The 13333-nt window shown below is 42.9% G+C and overlaps 1 protein-coding gene across 2 annotated transcripts in view; it reads right to left on the bottom strand.

Annotated features, from left to right (window-relative positions):
* The window catches only part of ASPG (asparaginase), a 79226-nt gene extending 66202 nt beyond the window's left edge, over positions 1–13024 (bottom strand). For both annotated transcript variants that reach the window (XM_081936440.1, XM_081936441.1), the window contains exons 1-3: positions 12855–13024; positions 9258–9381; positions 7298–7409 (exon numbers count right to left, since the gene is read on the bottom strand). In XM_081936440.1, the coding sequence (XP_081792566.1) occupies positions 7298–7409; positions 9258–9381; positions 12855–13002 (384 nt within the window). In that variant the 5' untranslated portion in view covers positions 13003–13024. The remainder of the gene's footprint in view (positions 1–7297; positions 7410–9257; positions 9382–12854) is intronic.
* Positions 13025–13333: the final 309 nt, after the last annotated feature.

A 13333-nucleotide genomic window follows, 5' to 3' on the forward strand; every position in this document is an offset into this window, starting at 1 on the left:
GCCACCTCATTCTCTGTTGTCCCCTTCTTCTTTTGCCCTCAGTCTTTTCCAGCATTAGGCTCTTCTCCAGTGAGTCCTTCCTTCTCATTAGGTGGCCAAAGTATTTGAGTTTCATCTTCAGGATCTGGCCTTTTAAAAAGCAGTCAGGGTTGATCTCCTCTAGGACTGACCTATTTGTTTACCTTGCAGTCCAAGGGACTGCAGGAGTCTTCTCCAGCACCATAGTTCAAAGGCCTCAATTCTTTGGCACTCAGCCTTTCTCATGGCCCAGGTTTCACAGCCATGCATTGCAACTGGGAAAACCATAGCCAGTTACATACAACTCTGCTTTCTTATGCACCAAGACTATTGAGATTTGTGACATTGTACAACATTTCAAGTGTGGGTAGTTGAGAAACAGTGACGTGCGGTGAGGTTTATGGCTGGTGAGGCTGGTGACATCATCAGGAAGGCGGGGAATGGGACCACGTGTGCTGGAGGCTGAGGCTGCCTCAGCCTCCAGCACACATGATCCCATTCCTCGCCGTCCTGAGCGTGCTCCGCCGGCTCGCGCTCCGCAGTCCTCGAAAGCGACTGGGGAACGACGAGAACCTTCCTGCCTCTGCTGGACTTTGTGCAAGTCCAGCAGAGGCAGGAAGGTTCTCGTCGTTCCCTAGTCGCTTTCGTGGCTTCGTCATCCGGGAGCGCCGACAACATTTCTGCCTCCGCAGCTCCCGGGCACGGCCAGGCGGATGTATATAATATTATAATATTATATATATATATATATATATATATATATATATATATATATATATATATATATATATATATGTACGTCTTTGGTTGTTCGGGTTTTCTCCCGCGTAGAATTGGAAGTATCTTCACGACGTTTCGATGAAGTCTCATTCATCAACTTCAGGCTGGTGCTTCCGGCTTGGTGCTTCCGGCTTGGTGCTTCCAGGAGCAATGTGAGATCTCAGCCGGTTCCTCCTTTTAACTGCCAGTGGGGGTTTGTGCTGATTGGGTGGGAGCTTGGCTGCATTCTGATTGGGTGGAGGTGTATTCTGATTGGTAGGGGGCTTGGCTGTGTTCTGATTGGATGGGAGTTTGGCTGTGCTCTGATTGGATGGGGGCGTGTTCTGTTTGGGTGGGGGCCTGGTTGTGCTTGTGTTAGTCTGAGTTGCAGAGGGATTTGAGCTGGTGAGCTGCTTTACTGTTGTTTGGCTTCGTGTTTGTGGTCGTGCCACATCTCCGTGGTGGGCATCAGTTTGCTTAATGTATGGATCGGGGGGGGGTTAAAGTGGCTAATAATGCAGCTGTGGTCTGGCTTCTGGTTTGTGGTCCGGCTTCTGGTTTGTGGTCATTATCGGTGTGGGTTTGGGCTTGCTTTTTGCGTGGATGTGTGATAGTGACATCCTGTGTGGTTTTCGTGAGTGTGGGTCTGGTATCATTCTTTGTGTTAGGGACTCGTTTGTCAGTGAGGGCGGGTTTCCAAATGGCTGGTAGGCGGGAGGTATCATCTCGTTTATTCATGCTGTGTGGTCGTTTTTCTATCTCAATAGCTTCTCTGATTATTCTGTTGTTAAAGTGTTCAATTTTGGCAATAGTTCTGGTCTTTTTAAAGTCTATATCATGTCCTGTGGCTTTGAGGTGTTGGACCAGGGAAGAAGTTGGTTCCTCTTTTCTGACTGAGTTTTTGTGTTCTTCAATGCGTGCCTTTATTCTTCTGTTGGTTTGTCCGATGTATGTGGTGGGGCAGGTGGTGCATGGGATTTCATATACTCCTTGATTTTCTAACTCTATTTTGTCTTTGGGGTTTCTTAGGATGGTGGATATTTTTCGGTTTGTATAGAATGCTGTCTTGATGTTGTGTTTGTGGAGGATCTTGCTGATTCTGTCTGTGGTGCCTTTTATGTATGGGAGGAGGGCTTTGCCATTTTCTTGTTCACTGTCTTGGATTTTAGTGGGGTTTTCTTTTTGGATTAGGTTAGTGATATTGTTTCTTTAGAATCCGTTGGATGTTAGTACGTTGGTGAGAGTGTGTAGTTCGGTTTTGAGGTGTTGTTCGTCAGCTAAGCGTTTTGTTCTGGAGATGAGTGTCTTGGCTACAGAGTTGATCTGTGCTGGGTGGTGGTGTGAGAGTGCGTGCAAATAGCGGTTTGTGTGTGTTTTCTTCTGGTAGATGGTGTGTCCTAGGGATCCATTGGATTTCTTATAGACTAAGACATCCAGGAAGGGGAGTTGGTTATTGGCTTCTGTTTCCATGGTGAACTGTATTTTGGGGTGTAGGCTGTTGAGGTGTGTGAGGAAGTTGTCCAGTTTATCTTTCCCGTGTGGCCAGATTATGAAGTCTACGTATCTGAGCCAGAGTTTGGGTTTGTGATCGGATTTTTCTAGAGCTTGGGTTTCAAAGTGTTCCATGAAGAGGTTAGCAATGACAGGTGAGAGGGGTGATCCCATGGGTGCTCCTTCTATTTGTTTGTATTTTTGTCCGTTATAGATGAAGTATGTGTTGGCTAGGCAGTGGTAGGTCAGATCTAGGATATGTTTGGGGGGGTTGTATTTGTTTTGGATAGCTGTCAAGGCTTCTTTGATTGGTACTTGGGTGAAGAGGGATATGACATCGAAGCTCACGAGTAGGTCGCTGGGCTGTAAGTTTTGTTTCTTTATGATCTCTATGAACTGGAATGAGTTTTTTACGTGTGAGGTGATGGATTCTGCATAGGGCTGTATTTGTTTGGCGAGAAATTTGGCTAGGTTTTGTAGAGGTGAGCCTATGGAGCTGACTATGGGTCTGAGTGGGGTTCCTTCTTTGTGTATCTTGGGGAGACCATAGAGCTTAGGGCATCTGGATGATTTTTCTCTGGGAATGATTCTTTGCTGAATCTCTTCGCTAATGGGGGAGGCTTTTATTTTGGATCTGGTGGTTTTTTCTAAGTAGGTGGTGGGATCCGTGCTTAGGGGTTTGTAAGTGGAGTCTTGGAGTAGGTTGGTTAGTTTGGTTTGGTAGTCAGATGTGTTCATGACCACCGTGGCGTTCCCCTTGTCTGCTGGAAGGATTATTATGCTAGTGTCTTCTTTTAGGTTAAGTAGTGCTGTCTGTTCCTCTTTGGGTAAGTTGCTTTTGGGGGGCTTGCTGGTGCAGAGGATGTTGGTGATTTCGAGTCTGATTCTGTTAGCGTCATCGGGGTTGATTTTGGTCAGGCTGGTTTCAACTCTGCATATAATGGTTTTAGTGGGGATGTGTTTGGGAGCGACTGCAAAGTTGAATCCTCTGGCAAGGACATTGGTTTCAGCTTTGGTGAGGATCTTATCTGAGATGTTATGCACTGTTTGTTTCATGTGTGGCTGTGAGGGGGGAGGGGTTTGTTTCTGGTGTTCTTTTAGTCTTCGGAGTTTATTGGTATGTGTGTCTGTCTTGAGGGTGGTCTGTGTTTCGGCTCTCCAGGTGGCGAGTTGTTTGGATTTGTCCCAAAGTGTGGGGTGGATCTTGTTGCTGAGTTTGAGGTGAAGTGTAAGGAGATTTTTGTTGATTCGGTCCAGGTGGAATCTTTTTGTGTGAAGTTCATTTCTGATTAGGGCCATTTCTGTTCTTTTCAGGATGCGTTTGGTGGCTGCAGAGTTGGAGTGGAATTTTAATTGGAAGCATGTGGGGGCTAAATTTTGATCTCGGCAGTTGCGTAGGAATGTGAGGTCTCATAAAATGGAAGCTCTTTGGACTTCGAGTTTTTCGTAGGTCCTGGTCAGATGGTGGATTTCCTCCCCGTAGAGGTACGATATTTGCTTTCTGAGGTTTTCGCGGGTGTTTGTATGTACGTCTTTGGTTGTTCGGGTTTTCTCCCGCGTAGAATTGGAAGTATCTTCACGACGTTTCGATGAAGTCTCATTCATCATCTTCAGGCTGGTGCTTCCGGCTTGGTGCTTCCAGGAGCAATGTGAGATCTCAGCTGGTTCCTCCTTTTAACTGCCAGTGGGGGTTTGTGCTGATTGGGTGGGAGCTTGGCTGCATTCTGATTGGGTGGAGGTGTATTCTGATTGGTAGGGGGCTTGGCTGTGTTCTGATTGGATGGGAGTTTGGCTGTGCTCTGATTGGATGGGGGCGTGTTCTGTTTGGGTGGGGGCCTGGTTGTGCTTGTGTTAGTCTGAGTTGCAGAGGGATTTGAGCTGGTGAGCTGCTTTACTGTTGTTTGGCTTCGCGTTTGTGGTCGTGCCACATCTCCGTGGTGGGCATCAGTTTGCTTAATGTATGGATCGGGGGGGGGGTTAAAGTGGCTAATAATGCAGCTGTGGTCTGGCTTCTGGTTTGTGGTCCGGCTTCTGGTTTGTGGTCATTATCGGTGTGGGTTTGGGCTTGCTTTTTGCGTGGATGTGTGATAGTGACATCCTGTGTGGTTTTCGTGAGTGTGGGTCTGGTATCATTCTTTGTGTTAGGGACTCGTTTGTCAGTGAGGGCGGGTTTCCAAATGGCTGGTAGGCGGGAGGTATCATCTCGTTTATTCATGCTGTGTGGTCGTTTTTCTATCTCAATAGCTTCTCTGATTATTCTGTTGTTAAAGTGTTCAATTTTGGCAATAGTTCTGGTCTTTTTAAAGTCTATATCATGTCCTGTGGCTTTGAGGTGTTGGACCAGGGAAGAAGTTGGTTCCTCCTTTCTGACTGAGTTTTTGTGTTCTTCAATGCGTGCCTTTATTCTTCTGTTGGTTTGTTCGATGTATGTGGTGGGGCAGGTGGGGCATGGGATTTCATATACTCCTTGATTTTCTAACTCTATTTTGTCTTTGGGGTTTCTTAGGATGGTGGATATTTTTCGGTTTGTGTAGAATGCTGTCTTGATGTTGTGTTTGTGGAGGATCTTGCTGATTCTGTCTGTGGTGCCTTTTATGTATGGGAGGAGGGCTTTGCCATTTTCTTGTTCACTGTCTTGGATTTTAGTGGGGTTTTCTTTTTGGATTAGGTTAGTGATATTGTTTCTTTGGAATCCGTTGGATGTTAGTACGTTTCTTTGGAATCCGTTGGATGTTAGTACGTTGTGTAGTTCGGTTTTGAGGTGTTGTTCGTCAGCTAAGCGTTTTGTTCTGGAGATGAGTGTCTTGGCTACAGAGTTGATCTGTGCTGGGTGGTGGTGTGAGAGTGCGTGCAAATAGCGGTTTGTGTGTGTTTTCTTCTGGTAGATGGTGTGTCCTAGGGATCCATTGGATTCCATTGGGCTCAAATTAATACAGGTAGCCCTTGACCTTTGGTAATAACTGAGCTTGGCAATTACGGTCATAAATAATGATAGTTGTAAAGTGGGTCACCACATGACCAGACCTGTTTTTATGACCTCTTTTTTTGTGGTAGTCATTAAGCGAATATCGCAGTCATTAAGTCAGGGGTGTCCAAACTTGGGAACTTTAAGACTTGTGGACTTCAACTCCCAGAATTCCCCAGCCAGCATGCTGGCTGGGGAATTCTGGGAGTTGAAGTCCACAAGTCTTAAAGTTCCCAAGTTTGGACACCCCTGAACTAGGCAATAATTAGGAACGGACTGTTATGGAGGAAATCTATCCATGTGGTCACTAAGAATTGATAGCAACTTGACAATACCTAATCAATGCATCAAAAGTGCACTACTGCATACTAGATCTTTGATTTCTACTAACAAATGAAAATGATTTTTTTCCCTAAACCACTATTACATTAGCTTGTGGAAGATCGAACATATACCAAAGAACAGAAACACCAGTACAAATACGCCTTATACAATTTGTACACCGTATACAATTCAGATAGAACCAAACTGGCTGGGAATTCTGGGAGCCACAACCCTAACCAAGCAGTTATCAGTTCTTAAAAGTCCCCCCCCCCCCCGGAAAAAAAACACACAACCTGGTACTTTTAACTCCACTGAACAGAAACTTCAGTGATTAAATAGCTCTGTGCCCAGAGAACATGTTCTTTATCAAGAAAGATATGGGGTATGACACTCATCATTCCAATGAATTCTATTTTTAAAATTTCATTGTGTTTCGATAATGCCAGATTGCTCTGTAAATTGCTTATTCTTCTGCAAATTCTCCCTGGCATGCCATCTGTAAATTTTGCAGAGCAAAAAGCAGCAATATAGTACCATCTTGTGGTCATAGGAATTTTAGCAGAAAGGTTTTTAAAAACCTGCTTTAAATGAGTCATAGAATTATAGAATTAAAGAACTGGAAGTTACTCAAAGTTACATCAGTTTTCCTTCTCCTCATGCCTTTTTGTTGAACAGTGTTTCTTAAAGTGTGATCCTGGAGGTAAAATAAGACCCTTTCAGGGGTCCATGAAATCACCATTATTTGCCAGATATTGCAGCTACAAGTAGTCCTCAACTTCCAACAGCTCGTTTAGCGATCATTCGAAGTTACATGCTTGGCAACTGACTCAAATTTATGAAGAGTGGATGTGAACAGCTTTTGCAACCTTCTGACCAACAATGTGTGTGTGTGTGTGCAGATTCACTTAACAACCATGTTACTAACTTAACAAAGGCAACGATTCACTTAACAACTGTGACAAGAAAAGTCATGAAAGGGGCAAACTCACTTAACAAATGTTTCAATTAGCAACATAGATAATGGGTTCAATTGTGGCCATAACTTGAGGACTACCTGTGTTTAACTCAATGTTATTTTTTAGCATTATTTTTATCTGTTCAAATTATAGTTTTTTCACACAAAAAACATTTTATTTATATCAATATTTAATGGCTTTGCTTTTGTTATTTTACATGATTTAATTCTACAAATGCATCCACTTTCATTTTTAATTTGATTATTACGGTATATCCCATATAAACCAAAGCTTTTTTGCAGTTGGCCTTCTAGAATTTTTAGAAGTGGGAAGGGATCCTGAGAACAAATATTTAAGAAACAGTCCTAGAGCAATCTTGGAAGCAGGATCCTAGTTTTTAGAAGAACATTTATGTATTAAAAAAAAGAATTGTTTAAGAGATGCTGGGCCACAAATATTGTTGTTCCAATGATATTCTCATGAGCGTGCTCCAAATCATTCCTCAAAAAAAAAAATCAGTAATAAAAGAAATAGGGAAAATGGAAGATGGCATATATTAGTATGAGTTTAACAGATAGCCATGTGAATCACACAACTTGTTAATTAAGAGAATTGGTTGGCTTTGACTATGCAATTATCTCAGTTAAAAATAAATTAAGGATTTGAAAGAACTGAAGTTTTGTTCCTATATTAGACAATTTATAAGAAATAATATCTGAGTAATTGATCATAGACTGATTATGTATCTGTGACCAATAACAAATTATTTATTTTAAAAAATTACCTCAAGGCACCCGGCAATTTTGTCCCATTCAGATGGTGTCATATTTGAAGAATCTAGTAGAGGAGAAAGTTCCAGGATGGTGTAGATAATTCTTTTATCCTGATTGGAAGAACTGTCATAAAAAGAACATCTTCTGAAATAAACTGGTTTACCGATATTGGTTTTTCAGATGACTTTGGACAAAGGTATCAAATTATAATTGATGAGAAGATCTACAAACAGAATGGCTTTCATGCAAGAAATATTCCTGGCAACTTGTGATCCATACCTCATTAATTTACAGGGCGGAATTCACACCCTGACACACCTGACACAGATGCAAGCAAGCTTCAACCCCCACAGTCATTCTGAAGTTGGGCAGACCTAAACTGAATAAATAAATTAAATTAAACCCCTATGCCCTTCTTTGCAAATTCATTTTCTCTCCCTCTCAGCCTCCTGAGGCTCCACTGTTCCACACTGCTCTATCGTTTAATTATCTGCACCCATCCTCAACTTCCAGCTTACCAACTGCACAAAATATAAAACTCCAAATCCTCTTTTGCACTAAGTACACAAAAGTGCCATCTTTTTTAAAAAAATGTTTATCTGTACCAAAAGAGTAAGGTTTTCCTTTAAAAATCAGCATTCTTTTAAACAAATTCAATTGTTTTCCATCTATTTGATAGTTGTCTATTCTATAACTGTGTGGTTTGGTACAGCAAACAAACAGGACAGGTACAGATTCCATGGATATTAAAATTGCAGAAAGAACAGTTGCAACCAGCCTGCCTTCCATAGAAGACCTCTACATTGTGCAGGTCAGAAGGAGAGCTGAGAAGATATCTGCAGACCCTTCACATCCTGGTTGTAAACTGTTTCAATACCTCCCCTCAGGGCAGCGCTATAAGGCATTTACGGCAAAACAGTGCTGTAGGTGTTGTGACCCGCCAGCAGAGCTGGCAGCAGATTCGGACAGTGAGGAGGTTGGGGAGGAACATGGGCCAGTCCTGGAGTCTGGGGAAGGCTCTGACGAGGGCTCTGCATCAGAGGTAGAGATGGGACCAGGGCCGTCTGACAGTTATCAGCTGCATTAGGAGTCAGACATCAGTGAGGCAGACGAACAGCCAGAGCCTGTTCCCAGTGTGCGCACGTGCAGAGCTGCCAGATGAAGGGAACAACTAAGGAACAAGGGTCGACTTGGGAGTAGGTAGACGGTGAATGGCCCCTCCCATAGGGAATAAAAGAGGAGCAAAAGGGGAGGGGTGTTTGCAGGAGACAATTAGTTCATTCCTGCATTCTTGCCAAGTATTGCGGTGTCTGAAAGATATTGGCCTCCAAGCCTGATGAAGGTTGGTAATTGTGAACTATCTTGAAAGACTGGAAGAGGAAAGACTTTGTTGGAGAGGAATTCATTATAAATTAAATAAAAGGGCTTTATCCTTATGAGGACAAAGCTTCGTTCTGGTGGGGAAGCCTAGGTCAGAACAATAGGCACAGGGACAATTTTTCCCCTCATGCCTTCATTCTACTGAACACTTAATTCTCTCAGTGCTGCCTAATGTCTATTAATCCACGTAGTGTGGCTATGGTATTATTTATTCTTATTATTATCTTCTTTACTCCCTCTTTTATTGATAATATTATTATTCTTTTGCTTTGCATGTACATTGAGTACTTTTGTACGGAGACAAATTCCTTGGGTGTCTAATCACACTTAGTCAAATAAAGTATTCAATTTAATTTAATTTTAGTTAATTTAGATAATTGGCCAGTTATTGCAATTTTATTTCTTCAAACCGCCAAGGGATTAGCTCAGGATTTGAATGGCTCCAATCCCAATATATCAGTAAAGAGTCTCAGGTTGGAAAAGGTTATTCTAGGCACAATCTTAAATATTTTTTTAAAAAATATCCAGGATGCTTCACAGGAAATTCAAAAACTCATTGAACAAAAACATTCCAGTATTGCAAATACATACGGAAGTACCAATGTGTCAACTCCAAGGCGGCTATATAGTTGGGTTTCCTTGGCATATGTTGCGTCATGAAGTATGGTCATCTTTTTCAGAGCTTCTGAGAGCTTGTTGGCTTCAGGGACAAGACCTGAGAAACAAAAGAAATCATGAATGAAAACAATTTTCTCCAAATGTTTATCTAAATTTTGAGACTGGGATGCAGGTTGGTAGTAGAAGCATGGTTTGCATGAAGACAGTTCCAGGTTCATTCCTTGCATCTCCAGTTAAAGCCAGACATATTCTTACCTAAAACCCTGAATAGTCATTTCAGTGATTGTGAAAATAACAAGCACAAATGGATCAATAGCAAAGGTTTGCTATGCTGTTCCACTAGAACCAAAAAGAAAATTCATAAAAACTGGTATTTGAAATCATAAAATATTGCCCATGCAGTTTGCTTATTGAAAACTGAAAAGAGGCAAGATGTGAAATGAAACAAGGAAGGCTATCATCTGCAACAGATTTTACACAATCACAATATTGCTTAGTGCAATGTGTGAATGCCGTTCCTGTACTTTTGGTGTCCCCCCCCCAACTAAATCAACAACAGAGGGTCAGGCTCATACTTAAATTACTTCAGAAGAATCCTGAAATGCTTAGAATCAGCCCATTTCTTTATAAACTTACTGTAAGCATTCAGCTTAATCTAAGTCTTGTCTGGAACGGTATAGGGTTTCCTGCCTAGACAGGGGGTTGGACTAGAAGACCTCCAAGGTCCCTTCCAACTCTACTATTGTATTGTATTAATGTACATTCTTTATTAACAGTAGGGCTCAAATTAATACAGGTAGCCCTTGACTTTTGGTAATAACTGAGCTTGGCAATTACGGTCATAAATAATGATAGTTGCAAAGTGGGTCACCACATGACCAGACCTGTTTTTATGACCTCTTTTTTTGTGGTAGTCATTAAGCGAATATCACAGTCATTAAGTGAATATCTTGGTTGTTGAGGGAACCATTGTTCACTATGGATCGGTTTTTACTGGAAGTAAAACTGGAAGTAAACATTGGTTTCTGGCAAAAACACTATAAATCGCGGCTACATAAATCGGGCTGCTAGAAATGGCTTAAAACAGGAGCTGGTTGCAGTCATGTGACCACGGGGAGGGGATTTCAAAAGTGTGTCATAAGTCCCTTTTGAGGGGTCGGTGATAAATGAAGGAGCAGCTGTATTGCTCTTAAGCAGTTTTAATTTGCCATGTGATCAAAAAAAGAAAGCAGGTCTTCCAGTTCCTAAAAAAATTTGCACTGTTTATATGCAATAAAATATTGCAGTACAAATCTTGTTTCAAAAATTAGGTTTTCAGGTATGCAAGTATTTATCAAGAATGAACATTTGTCCATATTAGCCTTTCCCATGGAGGCCATGCCCTTTACGTGAGGGGTTTGCCTTGTTCAGGAACATCTTACTCACTTAGAATAATGCTCACTTTCACGATTACTCAGACAGCTGTTGCAATAGGCTAACCGAATTGCACTGTTACAGTAAATTAGCTAAATTACAAAGCTACTTTAAAACTTCCGGACCTTAACCACCAAGTTTTCTTCCTTGTGTCTACCAGAAGAAGAAGAAGAAATCTAAAACATCAACTAAGGCTTCTTGTTATCCTTTTATTTGGATGCATTTGAACACCTGAGCCAAAAATCCTTCTGCAAGCTGCCTTGTATTACCAAAAAGTCAGGAGAGAAAAAGAAAGTTGGATCAAGAAGAAAATTGTGTATTAATAATTGACCCACACCCCTAGGCAAAAGCACATAAACACACCTATTCATGGAGGGCGAAGTAATGTGCATGTATATCAAAGGTTCATGTTGAAAAGTGATTTATTTCAGTGTGATTAACTTCCAACTAGCATGGAACAATCCTATGCATAACAAGTCAGGGAAAAGAAGCAAGGAATGGTCTCTGGCATTCTTATTGATCTTTTTACCAGGTTTTGCATTTATGTCTATGTTTGCAAAGTATGAGGCAGGCTCCGTTCCCTCAGCTCTGGATCATGCATTTGGGAAGGATGGAAAAGGAGTGGAGATTTCCAACCCCTGGATCATGTGATCCTAAAGGTAGGGGTAGGCTTAGAGTAGAAGTGTTAGCAGCATTCTAAGCCAATGTAGAAGTGCTTCTCCCTTAGGGATACCTTAGAGAATATTTGGGGAAAAGATTTCTCCATTGCCTCAACCTGGTCCCAGCCCATTTGCAGACCTGGACTTTCTTTTGTTGCTTTTTCCCATTAAATCAAACTTTATTATTGGTTGGCTGTTGTTTTTTAGAGAGTTATCTTGCTGACAGATGGTGGAGTCCCGTCTCCTTTACATTACAGTATTCTGTTCCAACAAAGAATTTAAAAAATCTCTTTCAAATCATGAACTGCTGGTGGCTTCATGGACATCCCCTTTCCACAATCCTAATCACACTTAGCTCCCCCCCCCCCAATTCACTCAATGAACTCATGAGACCAATGATCATATGAATGTACCTAATTAAGCTAAGGTCAGCTTCAGGGTGGCTGCCATTGACTAAGATCTCAGGAACAGTCAAGTACAAGAAATTCAATGAGACCAAACGTCTTGAGTTGCCTTCTCCAGTGCAATCAAGCAACCCCCAAATTACAAACCTCCCCAAAACTACTTATGACCAATAGGTGCGATGGCTGGAAGAGAAGGAAGCTGTACTCTATCCCAAAGGTGCTTTTTCAAGAGGCAACTAGACTTTCTAGTTTTATAGAATAGAATAGAATAGAATAGAATAGAATAGAATAGAATAGAATAGAATAGAATAGAATAGAATAGAATAGAATAGAATAGAATAGAATAACAGAGTTGGAAGGGACCTTGGAGGTCTTCTAGTCCAACCCCCTGCTCAGGCAGGAAACTATACACTACTTGAGACAAATGGTTATCCAACATCTTCTTAAAAACTTCCAGTGTTGGAGCATTCACAACTTCTGGAGGCAACTTGTTCCACTGATTAATTGTTCTAACTGTCAGGAAATTTCTCCTTAGCTCTAGGTTGCTTCTTTCTTTGATTAGTTTCCACCCATTGCTTCTTTGTCTACCCTCGGGTGCCTTGGAGAATAGTTTGACTCCCTCTTCTTTGTGGCAACCCCTGAGATATCGGAACACTGCTATCATGTCTCCCCTAGGCCTTCTTTTCATTAAACTAGACATACCCAGTTCCAGCAACCGTTCTGCCTATGTTTTATATGAAGAAGCTTCTTGGATGAGAAGCAAAATGAATTGAAAGGAAAAAAAAACTACGCAATTCATTTGCCTCTTGAAAAAGCGCCTTTGGGGCAACCATGACCTGGATGACAGAATCTCCACAGACATCAAGCTGTACTCTGGCGCATCTGAAGAGCACCAGTTTGGACTCCCGTTGGCCTCAATCTGGCTCTGTTTCAATAAGCGCTTTTATCCACGAGGGGGTGAAAGCGTCCCACGATGAATCTCTGCGGGGAGACGCGTGCAAGGGAAAGATCCGTGGGGAGAGAAGATCGCCCTCCTCTCTTTGAGGCGCTCGGCTCCTTACCCAGCCTCACCGAGCGCCTTCTTACTCACTCACCCTCTGACTGGGGCACCATCCCGATAGTCCCCCCGGTGTTGATCACCAGCACCCACACTTCGGCCATGGGTCTGCATCCGACGTCAAGGGTCCGAGCGGGCTCTCTGTACGCGAGAGCCCTGCCCAGCTCGCCGTTCTCTTCTGTCATGATGGTTTCCCCGGTAGGAGAGAGGAAGGGTCGGCGGTATGGATGCCCTACTCGGGCAAGCTGGGCATCCAAATACCGGCTCTTAGCGCCGCCCCTTTCCGGGCTCGCCGTCTCCCATTGGCCAGGCCTCGTCCTACCTCCCCAGTAGGGGGCGGAGGAGGGGGGGCAAGGGGAGAACGGGACGACCCTCTCCAGCTTCCCCTCCGTTGAGCCACTTGGTTGCGCGGAGGTGAGCAGGGAGGGCAGGTAGGATTCAGCTCCTGACCTGGGGAGGTTTCATTGCCCTCCGGCGCTCCGGCTCCACCTCCCTATCTCCGGCGCACTACGACCC

Source organism: Natrix helvetica (assembly GCF_964273705.1).
Source record: "Natrix helvetica genome assembly, chromosome: 1".
NCBI lineage: Eukaryota > Metazoa > Chordata > Lepidosauria > Squamata > Natricidae > Natrix > Natrix helvetica.